Source organism: Trichomonas vaginalis, chromosome IV, assembly GCF_026262505.1.
Source record: "Trichomonas vaginalis G3 chromosome IV, whole genome shotgun sequence".
Lineage (NCBI taxonomy): Eukaryota > Parabasalia > Trichomonadida > Trichomonadidae > Trichomonas > Trichomonas vaginalis.
In genome coordinates, this window is record NC_067206.1 from 24,471,545 (window position 1) to 24,493,829 (window position 22,285).

The 22,285-nt window shown below is 31.9% G+C and overlaps 9 protein-coding genes across 9 annotated transcripts, besides 5 other annotated features; 3 read left to right on the forward strand and 6 right to left on the reverse strand.

The window, feature by feature from the left end:
• Window positions 1-57: 57 nt before the first annotated feature.
• On the forward strand, window positions 58-657 carry TVAGG3_0160130 (cyclin-dependent kinase inhibitor 2C-related family; the record flags this gene model as incomplete). The annotated part of the gene is made up of 1 exon (XM_001312841.1): window positions 58-657. The coding sequence occupies one exon, from the start codon at window positions 58-60 to the stop codon at window positions 655-657; it is 600 nt and encodes a 199-aa protein (XP_001312842.1).
• Window positions 658-949: 292 nt separating this feature from the next.
• Window positions 950-1,123: a mobile genetic element.
• A 324-nt stretch (window positions 1,124-1,447) lies between these two features.
• Window positions 1,448-1,964, reverse strand: TVAGG3_0160150 (EF-hand family; the record flags this gene model as incomplete). Its single annotated transcript, XM_001312840.1, has 1 exon — window positions 1,501-1,947. One exon carries the CDS (start codon window positions 1,945-1,947, stop codon window positions 1,501-1,503), a length of 447 nt encoding a protein of 148 aa, XP_001312841.1.
• Window positions 1,965-2,772: 808 nt separating this feature from the next.
• On the reverse strand, window positions 2,773-4,804 carry TVAGG3_0160160 (spectrin binding; the record flags this gene model as incomplete). The annotated part of the gene is made up of 1 exon (XM_001312839.1): window positions 3,224-4,666. The coding sequence occupies one exon, from the start codon at window positions 4,664-4,666 to the stop codon at window positions 3,224-3,226; it is 1,443 nt and encodes a 480-aa protein (XP_001312840.1).
• Window positions 4,805-5,089: 285 nt separating this feature from the next.
• On the reverse strand, window positions 5,090-6,255 carry TVAGG3_0160170 (protein polyubiquitination; the record flags this gene model as incomplete). The annotated part of the gene is made up of 1 exon (XM_001312838.2): window positions 5,155-6,255. The coding sequence occupies one exon, from the start codon at window positions 6,253-6,255 to the stop codon at window positions 5,155-5,157; it is 1,101 nt and encodes a 366-aa protein (XP_001312839.1).
• A 1,537-nt stretch (window positions 6,256-7,792) lies between these two features.
• TVAGG3_0160180 (uncharacterized protein) lies at window positions 7,793-8,503 on the reverse strand (the record flags this gene model as incomplete). Its single annotated transcript, XM_001312837.2, has 1 exon — window positions 7,799-8,503. The coding sequence occupies one exon, from the start codon at window positions 8,501-8,503 to the stop codon at window positions 7,799-7,801; it is 705 nt and encodes a 234-aa protein (XP_001312838.1).
• Window positions 8,504-8,817: 314 nt separating this feature from the next.
• On the reverse strand, window positions 8,818-11,425 carry TVAGG3_0160190 (uncharacterized protein; the record flags this gene model as incomplete). The annotated part of the gene is made up of 1 exon (XM_001312836.1): window positions 8,818-11,310. One exon carries the CDS (start codon window positions 11,308-11,310, stop codon window positions 8,818-8,820), a length of 2,493 nt encoding a protein of 830 aa, XP_001312837.1.
• A 1,375-nt stretch (window positions 11,426-12,800) lies between these two features.
• On the reverse strand, window positions 12,801-13,577 carry TVAGG3_0160200 (uncharacterized protein; the record flags this gene model as incomplete). The annotated part of the gene is made up of 1 exon (XM_001312835.2): window positions 12,908-13,273. One exon carries the CDS (start codon window positions 13,271-13,273, stop codon window positions 12,908-12,910), a length of 366 nt encoding a protein of 121 aa, XP_001312836.1.
• Window positions 13,578-16,748: 3,171 nt separating this feature from the next.
• Window positions 16,749-16,782: a terminal%2Cinverted (terminal inverted repeat of MuDR-4N1_TV transposon ID:TVAGG3_0160210).
• Window positions 16,749-17,275: a mobile genetic element.
• Window positions 17,247-17,275: a terminal%2Cinverted (terminal inverted repeat of MuDR-4N1_TV transposon ID:TVAGG3_0160210).
• A 112-nt stretch (window positions 17,276-17,387) lies between these two features.
• Window positions 17,388-18,310: a mobile genetic element.
• Window positions 18,311-18,799: 489 nt separating this feature from the next.
• Window positions 18,800-19,627, forward strand: TVAGG3_0160230 (armadillo (ARM) repeat-containing protein family; the record flags this gene model as incomplete). The annotated part of the gene is made up of 1 exon (XM_051224939.1): window positions 18,800-19,627. One exon carries the CDS (start codon window positions 18,800-18,802, stop codon window positions 19,625-19,627), a length of 828 nt encoding a protein of 275 aa, XP_051109925.1.
• Window positions 19,628-21,348: 1,721 nt separating this feature from the next.
• Window positions 21,349-21,918, forward strand: TVAGG3_0160240 (uncharacterized protein; the record flags this gene model as incomplete). Its single annotated transcript, XM_051224940.1, has 1 exon — window positions 21,349-21,918. One exon carries the CDS (start codon window positions 21,349-21,351, stop codon window positions 21,916-21,918), a length of 570 nt encoding a protein of 189 aa, XP_051109926.1.
• Between the last annotated feature and the right edge of the window lie 367 nt (window positions 21,919-22,285).

The window sequence follows — 22,285 nt, forward strand, 5'->3', positions numbered from 1 at the left end:
AAAGATGGAAATGAGCATGCACCTATTCATGAAGCTGCATATTTTAATAATAAAGAGATGGTCGAACTTCTTCTTTCATACAAAGCAAAAATCAATCAAAGATCTATGTGGGGTTTCACCCCTCTTCAACTTACAGCACACAATCATAATACAAAAACCATAGAACTTCTTCTTTCGCATGGTGCAAAAATAAATGCAAAAGATGATGATAGAAGTACCGCTCTCCATCATGCTGTACGAATACATAATTTAGAAGGAGTCAAAGTTCTTCTTTCATATGGTGCAAAAATCAATGAAAAAGATGATCAAAGAAAAACCGCTCTGCATATTGCTGTAGAATACGGTTTTACGGATATTTCCGAAGCTCTTGTTTTACATGGTGCAAAAATCAATGAAAAAGATAATTGTGGAAATACAGCTCTTTATATTGCAGCATTTTGTAATCATAAAGAAATAGCCAAACTTCTTATTTCACACGGTGCAAAAATCAATGAAAAAAATAAATCTCGAAAAACCGCTCTTCATTTTGCAGCAGATAAAAAAGGCATAGAAATAATAGAACTTCTTATTTCACATGGTGCAAATATCAACGAAAAAATGAAGATGGTAGAAACCCTCTTCATTTTGCATCCTTCGATGATCCTAATAAAGAAGTAATAGAATTTCTTGTTTTTCATGGTGCAAATATCAATGAAAGAGATAAATATGGAGATACAGCTTTTAGCATTATAAGCGGTAAGAACAAAAAGGAAATAGTCGATTTTCTTACTTTACATGGTGCAAAACCCAATTCCCCAAAACCATTAAAGTCTATCCCTGCCATCTATAATTATTGAGGAAAACAATTATAAAAACATATATGGATGCACGTCTCACAGATTGGCACACTGTTCCGCAATCTTACTTTGTACCTCATTTCATGCAAATCCCTGTTCACATAATATATAAGTAATAAAGCATATATTTTTATAAAAATGGAAAACTATTTTCTCATACGAAAACAACAAATAAGCCTACTAACCCAATAAACTTATATTGGTTCTCTGGCCAACAAAAAGCCAGAGAATCACATTTGCATTAACTCATTCTGATGCATTCTGGATTTTCTTCCTCATTTGAGAGACATATGTATATATTCAGCATAAATAAATGAAATGCAAATCATACATCATATATAAATCTAGTTATTCTTTTGAAATCCAGATAAATAATAGTAATGAGTTGATACAATGAATCATTAATATATGTTAAAGAATGCATAACAGTGTTCTATTGATGCACGACGATCTAAATAGCTTGTTCTAATTGATTACATGCATAATGAATTTGAATAGCAAATTTTATAATGAAATAGTAATAAATTATTGTATTTGGAAGCTATATTAGCAAATTTAATTAGATTTTCTATGTTAAATACCTGAAAAAAAAGGCAATTTAAGTATGATATATTTTATAAAGATATTTTTACTGATACAGTGATTTAATGTAGAGAGAAAAAAGTTACGGGTGACTATTCATGTCGAATATTTGCATGTAATCATCAAACAAGATATTGCTGCTAGTATCATATTGACCATGAAGTAGAAAATCTTCCGCAGTGAGATCAAAATTAAAGAACTTAAAAACTTCTTGAAGTTTTGGAATGTCTATCATGCCTTGTTGATTTGGTTTACCACCTAGTGCTTCAAATGATTGTGAAACGTATTTTCTGAGTTCTTTCATTTCTTTCTCTTCTTTCTTATTACCATAGATATCGCAGAATCGATCGAACCCAATGTCCCATTGCTTGTTTTCTTTGTACAATGTGTCTGTATCTGTTTCAATCCCGAGTTGACGAAGTGCTGTAACGGCTTCGAACAAGGAAATAGTATCGCAACTCTCGCCTTTGATCTTATCATAGACGATTTTCGCTGCTTCCTTGTCTTCTGGATAAATCTTCCCACTCATCAATAACGGAATAATATTTACATATCGTCTTCAAAAAAATTCGTTGGTTTCCACCTTCGTTATATATCATGGAGAGTGTTTGGAAGTAGCAACATGCTATATAGTCATTCACAAATTATTTGATGCATTATCTCTGCTAAATATCCCGTTTTTGAATTATCTTATACAAGTTATAAGAATTTCGTTCAAAGTAAAGAAGTCTCCTGGTTATTTCCGTATACCCTCCTTTTATAAAGAGGAACATGCTATATCTATTTGCTTATTAAAAGTATTTTAAATATGAGAACAAAATGATTGTTCTCAGAGCTTGACAATAGCTATATTTTGATTTAAAATAAAGATTGATGATTTGAATTTACAAATAATACTATTATACTAGGATATTTTAAATAGTGATTTTTAATATGATAGTAAAATAGGTATATGATTCAAAATCCGAAAGATCTAGAAATTATTAAACTCTTGATACATATTGCTAAAATATTATTATCAGGCAAATAATATATAGTCTTGGGTAGAGTTGATTATGACATTCAAAATTAAATGTACATCAATGCCAGCAGTTAATTATTAAATTTTCATTACCTGATTGGTATTATTTTCTATTACATAATGATAAATTTTAGATGATAATTTGTAGAAGAATGATATATCAAATGAATTCTCGAAATTTTATGCAAGAATGATTGAAAATGGTTGGAAAATTTTGAATATCATTTGCATGCCCACCAGATCCTCAAAAACAGATTGTACAAACAGTAGCAGCAATGCTTAATGTCAAAAGGGAAAAAATAAACCAAGCTTTAGTATTTAAAAGCATATCATTTACTAAGAACGTTAAAGAATTATGCGAGATTTTGAAAACCCAAACAGCATCTGAGGAGAGAACAGAAAAGTTATGCAAGAAGTTTTCCCACTTCCAATATTAGCAGCTTAGCTTATCTGTTCATTCTGGAAAATACCTAGGCCTAGTTATGTATATACCTATAAATATTGTTCGCTTCTCTTTTATCGAAGTCAAATTCTAAATTAGATTTTTGAAAATCATACACAATATTCGCTTTCCTTATTAAGAGTGTAAAATTTATGTAGATGTAATGTATATCTGATGCAAAATAATATGATTGGATTCAAGTTCAGCTTAATCAAATTCATGTTTATGGAATCCTAGTCATTTTAATTATTAAATCCAAGAGTTGATGTCTTTCTTTTTTAAAATAATTATTGCAAAATTTACATAATAAAACGATTTTAATTACAAACAAAAAGAATAAAGTCAATTTTTGCAATGAAGAGGAGGAAGATGCATGATTTCCCTAATATAATCTGAACATTGAATTTTTGAAGGTATATATGTTTCAGAAACCGGGAAATTAGGATCTGCGCCGAAGTTAATTAATGTTTGAACGGTGCCTGCATGCCCTTCTCTAACAGCAATTGATAATGGTGTTAATGAAGGATCAAAACTAACGCAATCAACGTCAATTAGCTTCCTTGTTAGTATCTTTTCAATTAATGATTCCGCGTTACCTACTTTTGCCAGCCAATGAAGTAAATTTTTTCCAGAAATTTTACAAAAATCTTTGGAAACAAATTCTGGTTCTCTTTCTATAATATAATCAACAATATCAAAATTCCTTTGAATAACAGCTGAAATTAATGGGCTCATTTGACAATAATCAGCTTGATACAACAATTGTGGGTAAAAATCAAGGATATATATAAAACCTTCAATAAAATTTTGTCTCGCAGCAATATGAAGAATATTTCTGCCAAGATTATTAACCCCAAAAATATTCAAATAATCTTCTTGAAATTCCTTTGATTTTTCAATAAAAATAGTAAATGTCTGAATATCTCTACTGGATACACATAACATAATTGGCGTAAAACCGTCATTTCTCTGTAAAGATGCATTAACAAATTCAGGACAAAGATCTAGAAGCATTTTGACTGCATCAGTGTTTCCACATTTCGATGCATGATGTAATATTGACATATTATCGTAATCAACTAAATTAAAAATTTCGGATAATTTTTCTTTTAATTGTGGACAATCTACAACCAGTTGAATCAGTTTGCACATGGATTTGTTTTGTATTGTACGATTCGAATTAAATGCAATGTGAAGAGGAGTTATTGGATTTTCTTCTGTGGGGCAAATTTGAAAAGGATCTTCGTTAAACAGGTATTCTATTATATCGAAATTATCGAATTTGCATGCATAATGCAAAGCTGTTCTATATTGTTTCTCATTTAGATATAAAATACTTTTATCGCAGCATTTTATTAATTCGGTGTATACATAATCTAACATCTCTGGTTTTTGTGAGTGTATTGCTAATTTAAGAGCAATTGGAATTTTATTTTCGATTTTTTCTGGAAAAAGTTCGTTCAAAACATCTACAAAAGTAGAACTTCCTTCACTTTTAACGAAATCAACAAATTGCTTTGCTAATTCTAAATGTCCATAGCGAATCAAAGGAATAATTGCTCCATCAAGATTACAGTCATTTGTTAATAACAGTTGTATAATACCTTGATTACCACCAGCTACAGCATAATGGAATAAAGGTTTGATAGAGTGATTAGAAAAGTCGGAAAATTCTAAATCTACACCTTTATCAAGTAACGTTTGAAAAACTGTCATTGCTCGATAATAAGCTGCTACTGCAATAAGTGGTGCAAAAGAGAGTTTTGAATTTTGCATTGCTGGCATTCTTGAGTTTATATTAATGTTATTTTTGAGGATGTAGTCAACAAATCTGCTAAAATCGTCATGCTTAATGATGATATCTAAGTTTACAGCGTGATTAAAATCAAAAGAAGTAAACTTATTTGACATCTGAGATTTTCAAAATAACATATGGCATTTTTTTATTTCAAAATTAATATTATTGAGTATCGCAGTAATATATAAAGAATCATATCCAAAAATTATGATAAACAATTTTTTCTTATTCAGCATAAATTTTGTGAGTCACAAATTGCACTTTTTTTACATAGGTAGATCGATTTTCATTCAGAATGAATATACTAATTGTATACTTCGGTTCATATGGATGCACATTGCTATAGGAAATTTCCTCCAAAGCTTTTTAGATGAAGATGTATAAACTCTCAAAATTTATTTTAAAAAAAAACGCTTATAGTTAATAATAGTTTATAAATCATACAGAAAGATAATGAAAACTAAATTATAAAAAATTAATCTAAAAGATCTGGATTAATTTGTTCAACATCATCGTTATGAGTATCCTTATCAATTCCATCAATTAGAGCACTGAGGTCTTTCTGGCAAAGTGGACAAATCGAATGGTCTTTGGCCCATCTCTCCAAACAATCTGTATGAAGGCAATGGCCGCATGGAAGCTTCTTGGCGGTTGTAGATGTCATAGTTTCACGGCAGATAATGCATGTATCGTCACGCTTAAGGTCTTCTTCTGTGACATTCGGGAAAACGGTGTTCAAAGCGTCAGATAATCGCTGCCATCTCATTCTCTTGTTGTATATATCGTAAATAGAACGGAAAGCGTTGAATAATGGGAAAATGAAGAAAGCAATTTGTAAATTTTGTTTGAATACGATTGATGAGACCATAATTAAGGAAAATAGAGCTCCCAAGAATTTGCAAACATATTCTGCGTAAACTAAGAAATGGAATGATTTATTTGAGCTTCCAAGTTTATCTCTATCCAAAATAAAGACAAAATGAGTGATTATATCCAACAAAACTTCGAAGAAATTGTACACAAGGATGCAATCAAGAGGAGCGGCTATAGCGTATGCAATGTTTCCTTGTTTCATGAGTTCTTTTGAATATGGTAAGTTAAGGAAGTAGAGATTTATGAATAGAAGTAAAAATTGTGATGTAATCAATCTGTGGTGCTGATTCAATGTTGGCAATTTCGGTGATAATTGGAGGCAATGTATTCTTTCTCGAATATAAAGCATTGTAACATAAGAAAGAAGTGGTTTGGTAAGGTAATGAATTTCTACTAAATGGAGAGGGATACCTCCTGCTAAGTATTCGAAACAAAGTGAAATTAATTTTGTTTGAAAATTATGTGCGATACTTAATACTTCTGAGTGACTTAGCTTGCCAATGAATAAGTCCAGCATTCTTTTGATTAATAATACTGAAGTAAATGTAAGAAAAATTATAAATGAAAGATATGTTTGTTTATCTTCGAATATTTCAACGCAAATATCATAAAAATCGGTCTTAACGTTCATGATCTTTCGAATTTGCATGGCTAAGATAAATCCTGATACCAAACAGTAATTCTGGAAACAAAGGATTTTCATTATTTCAAAAAAATTTAAAAAGTTGGATTTTTAATAAGAAATTTCATACTTTTTAATTTGTAACTTTAAATGACATACATTTGAGTTGGCTTTTTTACTCAATTTCTTTCATTTTTGAATTGGATTGTTGAAAAAGCAGGAAATGTATTATATGATGATTTAATATGTTAAATGTGGATTACAATATGTGTTTCGTTTTGCTAAAATTGTCACTTTTATAGCATATTTGTTTTTGGATGTTTTGCGAAACCAAAAAAAAACTATGATATACAATGTGTGTGTAAAGAAAATACTTTATTTACTAGTTAAAAAATCATTTGGTATTGATCAAGTTATTTTTTCTGGATAAGATATTATATGGATAATTGGATAGAAAATACAATTATATAATCTTGTACCTGGTTTAATTAAGCTAATTGTCATCAGAAACTTGTAATTTTTATGAATTTCAGATTTTCTTTTCATTACTGCTTTTCTTAATAGGTCAAGTTCTTATTTACGCTATAAAGTATGATATTTACAAATATCAAGTTATCATGTTTTTTGAGAAATTATGAGAAACAAACAAAAATGAAAAAGATAGGAATAGCAATGAATAGTGATGTGGGTATAGAAAATGTAAGAGATATGAATGCAAAGCAATCAGTATTTAGGATATTGACCATAGATTTCGAAAAAAAAATGCTGCATATTGAGCGAAAACTATGATTATATTATAAGGCTGTCATTTAAAGCATAATGAAACTATTCCCTTTTCATTTTAATCGAATAAGATAGTAAAGATTTTTGAATTAGCTAGAAACTGATGAGATGTTTTCACAAATCAGATTTTTAATCTCTATAATGCATAATTCACTCAATATCTCAAATTTGATATTGCGAGATATTTTTGCTATCGGTTTCGCAATTTTGACACAATAGCAAGAGGGTTCTATAAGCATTATTATCAACGTAGAATCTGAATATCACATCAGAAAATGTCGCAAATCCGACATTTCCCCGACCAAATAGCAAAAATAATTGAATACTTTTCGCAAAAACTTTAAAAATCGACAAAAATATGAAATATAGATATTAAAGAGACTTTTTATATAATATTCATAAAGATTTTCCAAAAATATGATACCGCAAAATTAAAAAAGTGACGTCTTGAGTGGAGTCAAAGGTCGAAATTGCTAGCTAAATGTTTTTTTTTTAGCGAAATTGCGTATTGTACGTTTTTTTCGCAAAACGAAACCCTTAATTACAATTTTTGAGTTGTTATGAATTATGATATTTGGTCAAAACAAAACTTCCTAATTCCCAATGAAAATGAGTTCCACAGTACATAGCAATTGCTGCAGTATAACGAAAAATATAGTTTGCACTGATGTAAACTCTTTTGCAAATTCAACAACAACATTTATGAATACTTCTAGACTAACATTTTTGATTCGTTTTCAAATATTGTGCTGTGTTGATGAGAGCAATCAATTTTGACATAAAATTAGAAAATATCAATATATTTCAAAGGAAATATGTTTAAAACGAAAATTTGGATATTTCATTTTTTATCATCGTTCTTTCCAAGTATTTTATTTATCTTTTTTATAGCTTCTTCTGTGAGTTTTATAGGATATTTGAAAAGAAATGGCTTTTCTTTGCTTATCTTAGAATAAATCCTTATATGTGCATACCAGTGATAATCTCTAAAGAGATCTGGACAAACATCTTTTGGATCATTTTTGATGAATGGAATTCTCTTTTGAAGTTCAATAAGTCCAAGAGCAACTCCACCGAGGTCTTCCTTTTCACATGGGTAACCATAACCAAGAAAATAATAAAGACTATCAACGACAAGTTTAAGAGAGTTGATCCATTCATAACGAACAATTTCCCTTCCAGTAAAGACTAAGAATAGAATTATTGCTCTTCCATATTCTGCGAATTTATGTGGGTAGAAATGGCTTAATAAGGCACCATGGTACTGAGCTTCAAAAACGAGAGGGTTCGCTTCAGGATCATGAAGATACTGTAAAAAATAATAACGTAATCTTTGTTCCATCACATATAATTCTGGATCATCTGACGTGAAGTATTTATCGAAATCATACTTTTTTACTGCCAATATGTATTTAACAACCATCCATGGAACGACAATTCTTTCTAACTTATTGCCATTTGGTTCAGATTGATATATAATTTGAGAATCCTTTCCCATTTCCGAATCGCCGAAGCCAAACATATAATGAGATCTATCCCAAGGCATTAGGAAAAATTTGAAAATTTTAAAAACCGTAAAATTGCTCTCTAAAAATATTACTTGAAATTATGTCCACTCTTTTTATCTAATATCTATGTCCTTATAAGATGCAACCAATTAATTTCATTCATAACCGCTATCTTTTCAGAAAATCATATCGTATTACAACATCTTTGATTCAAAAATAATCGTAACGGTTTTAATATGAAAAATGAAAAAGAAACATTTTCAGATGTTTGAACTCATCAATGATATAGAGTCAATCCCATTTAAAAAAAATATACGATTGATTTATAAAATTAATTAAAAAGAAAATAAAATTAAAGAGATATTAAAATTATAGAGATAAATAAAATAATAAATGGGAATATCCGAATCTCATGTACGATTTTTTCAGGAATGATGTAGATGTTAAGAACAAGGCAATCCTGGCTTGGGCAGAACAATGAAAGAGGTGAATTAGAACAATAAATAAGGCTTTTCAACTTCCAAGGTATGGCAAATCTTATCCTCTCATTTGGAATATTTTGTAATAATTCAAAACTTTTTCGAACTTCATCTGCAACATTTTTGAATGTAGCATTCCTATCAATTTGGATAGTTTTTGAGATATTTAGGTATTTCAATATTAATTTGATTTTTTGAACATATTTATGTTTTTGATATGGTTTAATTATCTCATTGATTTCATCTTCAATTGTCTTTTTCGGTTCGTCTTGATCTTTTGAATCTGGCATTTTATCTGCAGGCTCATCAGTTGGAAGATTAGTGAAAAGATCAATCATATCTACTGATTCTTTATATTCTTCTCTAACGTTAGCAGGAGATAAACCTTCTTGTTTGTTATCGAATGTAGAAGATGAATCATCTTGTTTGTTAACAACAGTAGAAGATAAATCATCTTGTTTGTTATCGAATGTAGAAGATAAATCATCTTGTTTGTTATCGAATGTAGAAGATAAATCATCTTGTTTGTTATCGACTGTAGAAGATAAACCTTCTTGTTTGTCATTGTCTGCAGAAGATGAATCATCTTGTTTGTCATTGTCTGCAGAAGATGAATCATCTTGTTTGTCATTGTCTGCAGAAGATGAATCATCTTGTTTGTCATTGTCTGCAGAAGATGAATCATCTTGTTTGTTATTGTCTGCAGGAGAAACAACTTGATTTGGAGATTCTATTGATTTAAATTCATTCTTGACTTCACTAATGAATGCATCAATGCATTCAAGATTAAAATCATCCAAATCTTTGAATCTCTTTTCCAAGTATTCGACTCCAACTCCAGATCTGAAGATCACACTATTTTGATCATTGATATCTGGATTGTAATTGATTGCAGCCTCAACTTTTTTTTCTGCATCTACCTTCCAAGCCTGATACGCATAAGAATTGAGTCGAATATCCATTATACATCCCTTCTTTAGTTTCGGTAATTTATCTTCAGGACCGCATCTTTTAAAGAGATTCATCATTAAACTTGTGAAAACGAACTTCTCTGGTTGATCCAAACTGGATAATGAGTCTTTAAACGTTTCGTATGGAATGTGTGAAGCACGAAGGAGTAGTGTGTCTTCTTTGATAATGATAGGCAGTTGTGCCTTGATGGCTGGATGAAATATGATTACCTGCCTGTAGAGTTCGCCATCAGAATACGACATGTTCTGTGAAGGAATTGTGATGCTGTAACTGGGAACGCAATAATTGATCAGGAGCTTATTTCCACGAATTGAGGAGTTCTTTGATGAAATCATTGCTGATTCATCATAGATGTTGATCAATTCTGTGTAACATCCTCTGTCATAAGTTTGTAAAAATAATTTGTCACCGGTGTTGATCGATAAATTTTGGTTCTGCTTATTGACGTATTTTTCTTCTTTTAAATACTTCAATGAAATATCTTCCAAGATTGTTTCAAGGCGGTCTGCATCTCTCTTGTTTAAGTCATATTTTGCAAAGGCTTCCCTGATTTTCCTGACAAGCTTTAAATCTGCTTCGGCGTTCTTACAGAATTCAACGGCATTCTTTTTATAGGAGCTTGCTAGCAAAGTTAGCATGGTCCATGGTCCCACCATATTGAAGAATCGACAGAATGCCAAACTGCATTCCATATATCCCAAGCATTCTGACTGCAAGAAGTGTCTTCCATGGCGAATTTCGTGGCCTAATATGTATGCAGGAACAGGTATGAAATGCGAGTATCCACCAGCAACAACAACGCCAAATTCTCTTCTTTTGAGTATCCATTTGTTCAAAATGATAGTTGGCTGGTTTCTACCACTTTTATCAAAGTAAAATCCATTCCCTTCTTCTCCAATTTCAAAACAAATTTCCTTGACAAAATAATTCTTCTCTCTGCAAGCCATTATACCTTCGATTATAGAAAGTATTGACGATTTACATTCGCTTGTACAGCAAAGCTCCAAGAATGCTAGCGCAAAATCTTCTCCTGTAAATTCTCTTACATTCTCATCCTGTTTATCTTTGATAGTATTGTTATTATCATTACTGTATTCTTGAATACGAGATTCATCTGTAGTCTGGTCTTTCGTTCCTACTTCTTGACTTGTATTTGTATTTGTCGTAGATTTTGGATCATACGGATCTAAAATTTGGAAGTAATTGCACAACTCTTTTGTTCTCTTCCATGATTCTTTTTGGGTTTTCAAAATCTCGCATACTTTTTCAACGTTCTTAGTAAATGATATATTTTTAAATACTAAAGCTTGGTTTATTATTTCCTCTTTGACATTAAGCACTGCTGCTACTGTTTGTACAATCTGTTTTTGAGGATCTGGTGGGCTTTCGGCCATCAAAACTTAAAAATATGATGTGCCGATAGAAGAAAAACACATCAAATTAAAACCTGTTCTAAAGCATGGAATAACAATCACAATATACTGTTATTTCATATCCAATCCATTTTGGTGCTAAAAAGTATTTTTTAATTATTTTTGAATTTTATTTCTATAAAAAATTGCATGTAAATGATATTCAAAAATTTCTCCAACCATTCTCAACCATTCTTGCATAAAATTTCGAGAATTCATCCAAAATTTATCATATTGTTATTACCCTCAATTTTTAACTTTTGCAACTCCAAAAACCAGGTGTTTTTCCAGAACTACCATCTAGGATGAGTCCTAGGAGCTATAATTCTAGGGCTAGATGATACCCACTTAGTACTTTTATTTGTATATGTTTTAGTGGAATTTGGTGAGGGGTCATGAAATTCGTATCTAATTTGCTATCATCTAAGCTGGTAAAAGTTAGAGAAAGCTATTTACTGGTTGTATATTACAAATATACCTTGTAATAGAAAATATAAGTGTTTGTGATTTAAATTCGCTCAATTAGCTCGAAAATTTGTTTTATATCCATGACAAACTAACACAATCCTATTTATGTGATTGCCAATCTGTTCCCAAAATATATCAGCATGAATATATATCTATTGATATTATTTGCAATTTCATCATTAAAAAGTACTTTTTTCTATTTTTAATTTAGAAATAGTATATTTATATGATAGCGACACAATATATTAATTAAAAAATATATGTTATCGATCATCACACTCAAATTGAATTTCAAAAATTTTAGAATTTTTCAATTTCAATATTGAAAATATATTTCTTATATCATAGCGATTCATGTTATAATAATATGGAGAAAAATATTGTTTTAAATCTAAAATTTAAAATGAATGATTGGGCATTACATTAATCCAATTTATTGTTTATTTGTTAATCTAGTGGAAACAATTAATATTTTGGAGAAACAAAAATTTGAAATTTGAAATTTTGAAAAAAATGCATGAATCGGTAATTAAACATTGATTTATTAATTTATTAGCCATGCTTTTGATGTTGGTCTTATTTTTAAGCCGATTTAAAGAATTAATTTTTCCAAATCGTGTTTGACATTAACACATATAGATATATCAGGAAAAAAGGTATCACTTATCAAGTTATTGGTTTTTATGTATCTCCTAACTTTGCCTCGTTCTGAATACAATTCTAGTTAACGAATTTTAAATAACTATATGAAGAATACATCATTTTGGTTTTATTATTATTAAAATGATATATATTAGCTATGTATATGCTTGTAAGAATATTATTCCGTGAATTGGAAACAGAAAAAATAAATTTAGACAGAAAATGCATATCTTTAAAAAATAATATGAAATTTAGCTTTGATATTATTATCCGATAAAATATGCATGATAATTACTCCGCAAATAAAATTTAGGAAGCAAGTTGTGACGGTTTGGGCGGTTTTCAATGGCCCACAAGGAAGTAAGTATCGTTTTATCAGGCAACAAGAGGTCTTGAAATGAGTAAAGGACTGATCACCCTTGAAAGGTTCAAACTTGCTTGCGCGCCGCAGTCTTAAAAATGATATGTTTCACTTCTGGTCGAAAATTTCAACTTCTATGACAGTTGTTGGATGAACAATTGTGTAGCGGGATGAAATCTGAGTGCGGCCTGGGGCTGCAGCATCAATCTTCCCGGCATCTTTACCGCAATCATCTCTTAGATTGCACACAAAGTTGCGAACGAGCAGTTTTCTATGCGGTAAAGATGCCGGAAAGAGAGAGTCGATGTGAGGTTCTTTTCGAGGGCTCCTCGAATGAGACACTGTTCCGCATTCATAACTTGAACGCGGAAGTTTGACCGACAAGAGTGTATTGTGCACTCCTGTCGGTCGCAGTGTCTCATTCTGGGAGACATTGCCTCTGCATGTCTCCCAGAATGGAACAATGTTCCGCATTCATAACTTGAACGCGGAAGTTTGACCGACAAGAGTGTATTGTGCACTCCTGTCGGTCGCAGTGTCTCATTCTGGGAGACATTGCCTCTGCATGTCTCCCAGAATGGAACAATGTTCCGCATTCATAACTTGAACGCGGAAGTTTGACCGACAAGAGTGCATTATCCAATCTTTTTTGTCATATACCTCAACCCACAAAGACAAAACCTTACATAAAATAGGTAAACTTTGGTTTTCACTTAATAATGTTTATTTTTAATTTTTTGTTCTTTATATAACTTTTTCTTCTACTAAACTATTTTACAGACTCTACTGAGCTATCCTCACATATATACCTGTGACAATAACACATATATACTCCCTTCATATTCTGATCTCATGACATATTACAGCACAAACTATAATTATACAACATACCTCATAAAGTCTGATTTTACCCCTATCTAAGCGTTCAAAACCTATTTTCCCCGCGTAATCTGATTCTTCTGGCTCTGCTGATTCGATTTCTGCTGTCAGATCGTGAAAATATGCATCACACAATGAGATAAACACAAAATACACAACTTAATATTTTCCTTAAAATTTCTCTTCAAGTTCATACTGAAACAACATCTTTTTTTGAAAATACAATTTTTTCAAAAAATGTATGAATTCAAAAGTGCATACTATATCTAGTCATTACCCAACATTAATTTTGTATTTTAGTTTTTAAGATATTCATTTTATTATACGTCTTATTCAGAAAATTAAATATATTTGTGAGGGAAAACGGAGGAAATAATAAATATGTCAAGATCGAGGAATTGACAATTTTAAGGAAAATATTAAGTTGTGTATTTTGTGTTTATCTCATTGTGTGATGCATATTTTCACGATCTGACAGCAGAAATCGAATCAGCAGAGCCAGAAGAATCAGATTACGCGGGGAAAATAGGTTTTGAACGCTTAGATAGGGGTAAAATCAGACTTTATGAGGTATGTTGTATAATTATAGTTTGTGCTGTAATATGTCATGAGATCAGAATATGAAGGGAGTATATATGTGTTATTGTCACAGGTATATATGTGAGGATAGCTCAGTAGAGTCTGTAAAATAGTTTAGTAGAAGAAAAAGTTATATAAAGAACAAAAAATTAAAAATAAACATTATTAAGTGAAAACCAAAGTTTACCTATTTTATGTAAGGTTTTGTCTTTGTGGGTTGAGGTATATGACAAAAAAGATTGGATAATGCACTCTTGTCGGTCAAACTTCCGCGTTCAAGTTATCAATGCGGAACATTGTTCCATTCTGGGAGACATGCAGAGGCAATGTCTCCCAGAATGAGACACTGCGACCGACAGGAGTGCACAATACACTCTTGTCGGTCAAACTTCCGCGTTCAAGTTATCAATGCGGAACATTGTTCCATTCTGGGAGACATGCAGAGGCAATGTCTCCCAGAATGAGACACTGCGACCGACAGGAGTGCACAATACACTCTTGTCGGTCAAACTTCCGCGTTCAAGTTATGAATGCGGAACATTGTTCCATTCTGGGAGACATGCAGAGGCAATGTCTCCCAGAATGAGACACTGCGACCGACAGGAGTGCACAATACACTCTTGTCGGTCAAACTTCCGCGTTCAAGTTATGAATGCGGAACATTGTTCCATTCTGGGAGACATGCAGAGGCAATGTCTCCCAGAATGAGACACTGCGACCGACAGGAGTGCACAATACACTCTTGTCGGTCAAACTTCCGCGTTCAAGTTATGAATGCGGAACATTGTTCCATTCTGGGAGACATGCAGAGGCAATGTCTCCCAGAATGAGACACTGCGACCGACAGGAGTGCACAATACACTCTTGTCGGTCAAACTTCCGCGTTCAAGTTATGAATGCGGAACATTGTTCCATTCTGGGAGACATGCAGAGGCAATGTCTCCCAGAATGAGACACTGCGACCGACAGGAGTGCACAATACACTCTTGTCGGTCAAACTTCCGCGTTCAAGTTATCAATGCGGAACATTGTTCCATTCTGGGAGACATGCAGAGGCAATGTCTCCCAGAATGAGACACTGCGACCGACAGGAGTGCATAATGCACTCTTGTCGGTCAAAGTTTTGCAATCACATTCTGATTGCAGAAGATTGTCTCATTCTGGGAGACATGCAGAGGCAATGTCTCCCGAAATGATACCGTCATACCAACACCAATTTATTCCTTCTTTCCATTGTCATACAATTCAATATTTTTATCAATCTTAATCAACTTTTTTTATTCTTCTTTAATTCAATTTATCTTTCTCCTAGAATATCTATTCCTTTAACAGACATAAAATCACTAATCGAGCTTTTTCAATACTCAAAATTTCATATAAATCTTTGTTATTTTTTCTCTCATCGCTTATTTTATTAAATATACATATTTCCTCTCACATATCCCTCTTCATATATATTGGATCTCAACACTCATCTATTAGAACAATATATTTTCGCTTAATCTCATATTATTCATTAACAATCTTTCATCTTCTTATTTCTAGTTAACCTACCAATATATATATAGAATATATGCCCAATTACATATTCAGATACATTAAATTCAAGAAATTCTTCTAATATTATTCTCCTATTCATAATAAAATCATATTTAGTCTCACATCACAATTCTATCAGTTCTCCAATATCATATCATATTGGTAACATCACATATATCTCTTATAATATCACTTAAATTTGTATTTTTTTATTAATTATATTTAATTAGTTCTACATTCTATTATTATAGAGGTTTGACAAACTCATCAATAGTTAAAATCAAAATCTATTCAGAACTTTGAATCTAATGAAAATTACATTTCGATATCTTTTTGCAAGCTTAATTTTTTGTATTATCTTAAAATACATTTAGTAATGTTATGTACGTATTGAATTCAAATTATAGCGCAGTAACATGCAACTCATCTTGAGATTCACATTTCATTTTCACAATTATTGCATATATACATCAATAACATATTGTACTCATATATCTACACGACTCTAAACTCAATGACATCAAATAATGCTTGTAATATTTAAAATAATTTTTGCATTTTTGATTCTCAGCTTAACTTCTATAAATGTCACCAAAACATTTCATTCCTACCAAGAAATAATATATTAGTAATTAAGCGTTTATTACCATTGTTACTCACATCATATTAATTCATTTTTGTAATTTTTTAAATAAATGACTGGAATCATAAACCCTATGTACCCATATCAACATGTTAAAATTTCAAAGTCTGAAACTTAGTATACATTGAGTTTCATGAAATCAGATAATCTCGTAGATTTCTTAAATATTATATATTGCTGGCCAATAATGATGCAGCATGATTCTCCATCATATCAGCATTCTAAACATATCTTTATTTTGTCAATTGGCATAAATTAAGGGTGCTTTTCAGGCGATAAATGGTTATTTAGATACCTGGGTAGGGGGTCGGGAACAGGACAAATTTGCCACACGGCACTTTTTTTTTAAAAAATTAATGGAGCGGAGCGATACTCTGCTGCAGGAGCCCCAAGGCTCCCAATCATTACGAAAGGGAGCCTCATGGCTCCTGAGAAACCTCTTTGAGAAGGTTTTCTTAAAGAAAACCTTCTCAAAGATGATTGTCAGCATTCACTCAAAATCTACCAAGAGTTTCAAAGTTTCAAATCTATCTGAAATGAAGCTTTGAATCTATTGTATATCTAATTGTAGAGGTACCTTTTCAAAATGTCTTCTATTGATTAAATTTAATCAGTAAAAGTCATTTTGAAAAGGTACATCTCTATAATTGCTATTGAGCATTCACTTTTGGAACCTTGGAGCTCTTGTGTAGTGCATGAAAACTCCAAGATTCTAGCATAAAACATATATCATAGACATAATTTCTTCAAATATAATTTAAGGTTATTTTAAAAAATGAGAAAAGCGTAATTTAAGGTTGTTGAAAAGTGACACTTGGCAAATTTGTCCCGCACTCACCCCCTAGAGTGAGGGTAAAACAATAATAAATATGAAAAGAAAAATAATGTAATAAAACAATGATAAATATGAAAAGAAAGATAATCTTATAAAACAATGATAAATATGAAAAAGGTGACCAAACTATTTTTTGAAAGTCCGCCATAACTTTAATGGTACTATTTCAGCGTGTACAATGAATACAAAAATTCTAAGAGTGCCACATAAAATAGTACTTTAGACTTGAGTTAATGCTACCAAGCAAATGTTAAAAAGATGACTTTAGTGTTTTGATAATCAAAGATTAAAATCATTATTGTCTAAATCAATAATCATAACGACAGAAGTTAATGTTTTTTCATAAGTGCTTTAAATCCACTTTAAAAGTATACCTCAAAAATCAAAATATCAAAAAAAAATTGGCCGATAGGTTTGGCTTTAATTTTTGTCTGCTTTTATGATTTGATATGGATGTTATAATTTTAAAAGTTGAGCCAAATTCACCAATAGATTTTTGAGATTTGCAAATACTCAATAATTTTCAGCGTGTTATCTTTTATTAAAAGAACTATTTGGTTTCAGTATCATATAAATTGATATTTACTTTCTATTTGAACCTTCATTTAGCTAATGATTTAATAATACAGATTTCATCTAGTCCTTATAAGAGAATTTTGAATTTGTTATAATAAAAAAACAAACAGATATAGCTTACACTTCTATAATAAAGATACCTTTTATAGAAATCAGTATGAAATGTGTTTTGGCTTATTGGAAGCATATCAGACATAATCGCCATAATCAAAAAATCTATATACCCAATAAGTAATAAATTTGTCGATATAGATTTTCCATAAAATTAGTTTTTAGTCTGATCTTAAAATAAATTTAATTTTTTATAAAAAAAAATCACATTTAAAAGTACCTTTTTAGTAGCTCGAAATCCTGTTGGTGGATTTCGGGCGTACTTCAAAATTAGCTTTTCTTCTACATATGCAAGCTATATTTTAAATATGGAGCAAATCGGATCGGCGAAAGGAGTTTAGTCACCTTTAATATGAAAAGAAAGAAAATGTCATAAAATAACAATCATTTAATAAACGCAGTTTATTACTCCATGAGTTAATAGCCAACTTGATTTTAGGAAGAGTTAAAGAATTTGTTACCACAATTTAATAAGTAACAGCTAACATTGATATATATTTAAGAATGATTGCGATTTACAACAATTAAAGTTAGTAGTTAAGATGCTAAGTGCCTAAAGGAATTCCTGAAAAGATATTTTCAAAATTGAATGAATTATAAGCAATATAGGTATAATATAAACTTAACTCATTCAATAGAAGTGTAACAGAATTTTAATTTGCTAAAAATCTAAAAATTGGAAGAAACTTGATTTAAATGTAAGAAATAAGATAATACTTTATATGTAGATTTTGTAATATATCTATTTGAGATTAATAATTTATCGGAATTAAAGCTAAGATTTTAGAGCACAAATACATTGATTATTTTCCTCTCAAATTCGAGGTCCAAAGCTAAAATGTCTGAAATTGCCGCAGCTGCAGAGCAACTTCAGCAGCTTTATAGAAATTTTTACACTCAAGGTAAACCTGATGAAGCCACACATCAGCAATTGCTTCAAATCTACAAAAATCCTTCCAATATTGAAATTATGATTCATCTTGCGAAAAACACTAATGATCTTAACGTAAAGAAGCTTGCTTATACAGGTATTACTGCTATGACTAAACAAAATAAAAAATATCCAGATCCATACAATTCTGGCCTTATTGACCAATTATTAAGTTTAATTCCAATAGCCCCAGATGCAAAGTATCAATATACGATAATCGATCGTATTGGCAACTTTATTTTAACAAGTTCTTATGATGAAGAAGTTCAGAGCGAAATTTACCTACTGTTAGCACAGAATTTAACGGAAATGATTGGAAATTCCAATGCTCTTCCAGGTGTTTTCTACTTATGGAAAGATCTCATCTGTTTCCCAGTTATTTACGAAAATTATGGCAGCTACATCATGGAAACTCTTCTTCCGATTGCATTTCATGCTTTTCAAGGTGAGTCATCTGATGTACGCATTTCATCTCTTGAATTCGTCATTACTTCCATTCATAATTTAATAGAATTTCTTGAGATCGATGGCGAGACTTTAAACAATATCTGCACCATGGTCATCAATGTTGCAGACTTTGAGATCAAGCAGAGTGTCCAAGAAGCCACTTCTTACTTTAATAACCTTTATACATGCATTGAAGAGTGTTTCGATGCCCAAGAGCCACTACTTCCACTTGTATTCAAAGTGTGCGCTTATATACAGGACACAGACATTCCAATTGAAATCAGATGAAATTCAGTCCAAATTTTGACAATTTTCATCAATATGCAGCCAGAAAACCTCGGAGAAGGACTTGAAGAGATCATTCAAGCAGTTGTGAACTTCTCTCTTGAATTGGCCCAAGAAAATCAAGATGAAGGAGGATATAAAGACACTTCCCTCTTCTTTATCGAAGCTGTTAAAGCCATTGAAGATATTATGCATAACAGTATCCAGTTCCTTATGCCAATCTTCAGTTCTCTCTTCACAGCTCAAGATGAACAATCATTTCTCGTTCTTCTCATGATTTCCACGGCCATTACGTCAGATTCGCCAACAACAGTGGTCGAAATGTACTCAGACCTCGAAGCAGTCGTTGTTTCATGCCTACAATCCGAAATTTCTTACTTGATCGACGCCGCTCTTGATTTTCTCAAGGAACTGGTAGAGAATTCACCATCTATAGCCGTCCATATACAAGAGAAATTCGAGGAATACTTCCTACAAATGGCAGAAAACGAAAATGTCCTCCAAATTTTGGCAACTATCTACAATTACAGTGAAATACCACCTGCAAACCCACAACAGTCCCTTGAAATACTCCTCCAGCAGTTCTCTTCTAGCTCTTCTTATCACCACGAGTTGGCATTCGCTGCAATCTCCTCTTTGATCAAGAATTTGAGGGATCTACCGGAAGGTCTTTACGCCACGGTCAAGCCAATCATCGACGAACTCGTTATTTCTGGAACAGGAGCAATTGGAAGCGCATTAAAGGATTTGCCGCTTTCGCTCTTGCTGATCCGACCACTGTTACTGAAGACCTCGAGAACATGGTCAAAGTAGTCTTGGAGGCCTTGAAAGTTAAGGATAATGAGCTTATAAACAGCGCATTATTAACTGCCATTGAATTATTCCAGTTGTTCCCAATTTCTATTGCCAATTACGCACAGCCATTCTTTGAAGAGGGCACAAGGATTGCAGGAATGCTTGCAAGAATGGAAAATGACGAAGAAGAAGATTTTATTGAAGAAGAGGATCAAGGAATGGATTTGATGAACCAGGATGATGACGAAGAGAAATACGAGAAGTATTATGCACAAGTCTGTGAAAAATCTGGCCACGCTTTCCAATTAATTTCACTTATATTCAAAAACTATCCACAACAGTTCACCGACCACGCCGATGAAATCATCGATATCTGGAGAGGGTTGGATGACAACGAAAACCCTTTGGCTTTATTGTATGTATATTGCAGCCTTCCAGACCTTATCTTTGGCCTCAATAAAAATGGCCAGGACATTTCGGATGTATTTACAACAGTTATCGAGAATTTTGCAAGTAAAGATGATCAAGATATTAACGTCAAGCTCTGGGATTGCATTGGCTACGTTATAAGAATTTCCAATGCAGAGATAGCTTCACAGTATGCCCAGAAAATCTTCGTAAATATCGTTGGAATTCTCTCATGCTCACAATCTATATATCTCAGACAGAATGAGAAGGGAAGACTTGAACCAATATTCATTAAACCAATTATGAACGCAATTACCGAGCTTTTCGTTAAGCTTGGTCGAACAGTTTCCGAAATTGTCCTCCAAATTGGAGAAGATGGCCAAGCAATTACAACCCCATGCCTTGATGCATTAATCCCATACCTTCAGAACATATGCAAGGACAAGAATCCAATCGTTAGATCAAGCGCTATTAATACCTTATCTTTCATCTCTTCATACTTCCCAGAAAACACAGAATTAATGTCCTCCATATGCGAATTAGCTGAAAAGGACTTGGATGTCAACTACAATGATGTTAAAATCAACTTATTCCAGGCATTTAATTTCCTTGTTTGGGCAAATAAGGAATTGGTTGCTCCAAGAGCTAATACATTGGTTAATTTGGCAATGGAGATGATAAAGAATGAAGAAATCAACGAAACAACTAAATTCGACCCTGCAGTTCTTTGGGCATCACTCATAGAATTGTACGAATTATCTCCTTCGATGGAGGAGTTGGAAGCTGTCATAAATGTCCTTCCTGGATGTGCCCACGACTACCAACTTAAATATTCTGCTCATTTCGCCTCTTTCCTCATGCAGAAGTATCCTAACGCTATTCAGGGTGAGCCAATAGTAAGATTCGCTACAACAATCATCGGTTCCGATGATGCTTTGTTCGAATACATCGATCCGAACGACATCGTCCTTTTGGCTCAGGCAATTAACAGCGCAGACCCAGAACTTGTCAAGACTATTGCTAATAATAATGAATCACAACTTCAATACATTAAAGAACACATGGAAATTATCGCAAATTTCCAACAGTAAGTTGTAAAAGATAGAGTTTGATTTTATTAGAATTTTATTGTAAATTTCATCTTTTTTTATCTACATACAATTAAATGAATGATATCCAATTCGTCGGATTTTTTTTTTGTTGCGATGAATTTTATAAATCTCCATTATTTTTGCTCTTGGAGACACTATACATCTTTTCTAGTTAGTTATAGTTATCAAATAGGCGGGCACTACTAAACCATTTCATCTCATAAATGTGGCAAATATAATTATCAACATATATCGGCCCGCTAATAGAATTTGCTAGATATAACATGTGACTAGTTGATTTGAAAGTAAAACAAAATAAGGAAATTCATTGGGGAAAAAATGAATTCCCCTTCATTTTTTCAAAAAT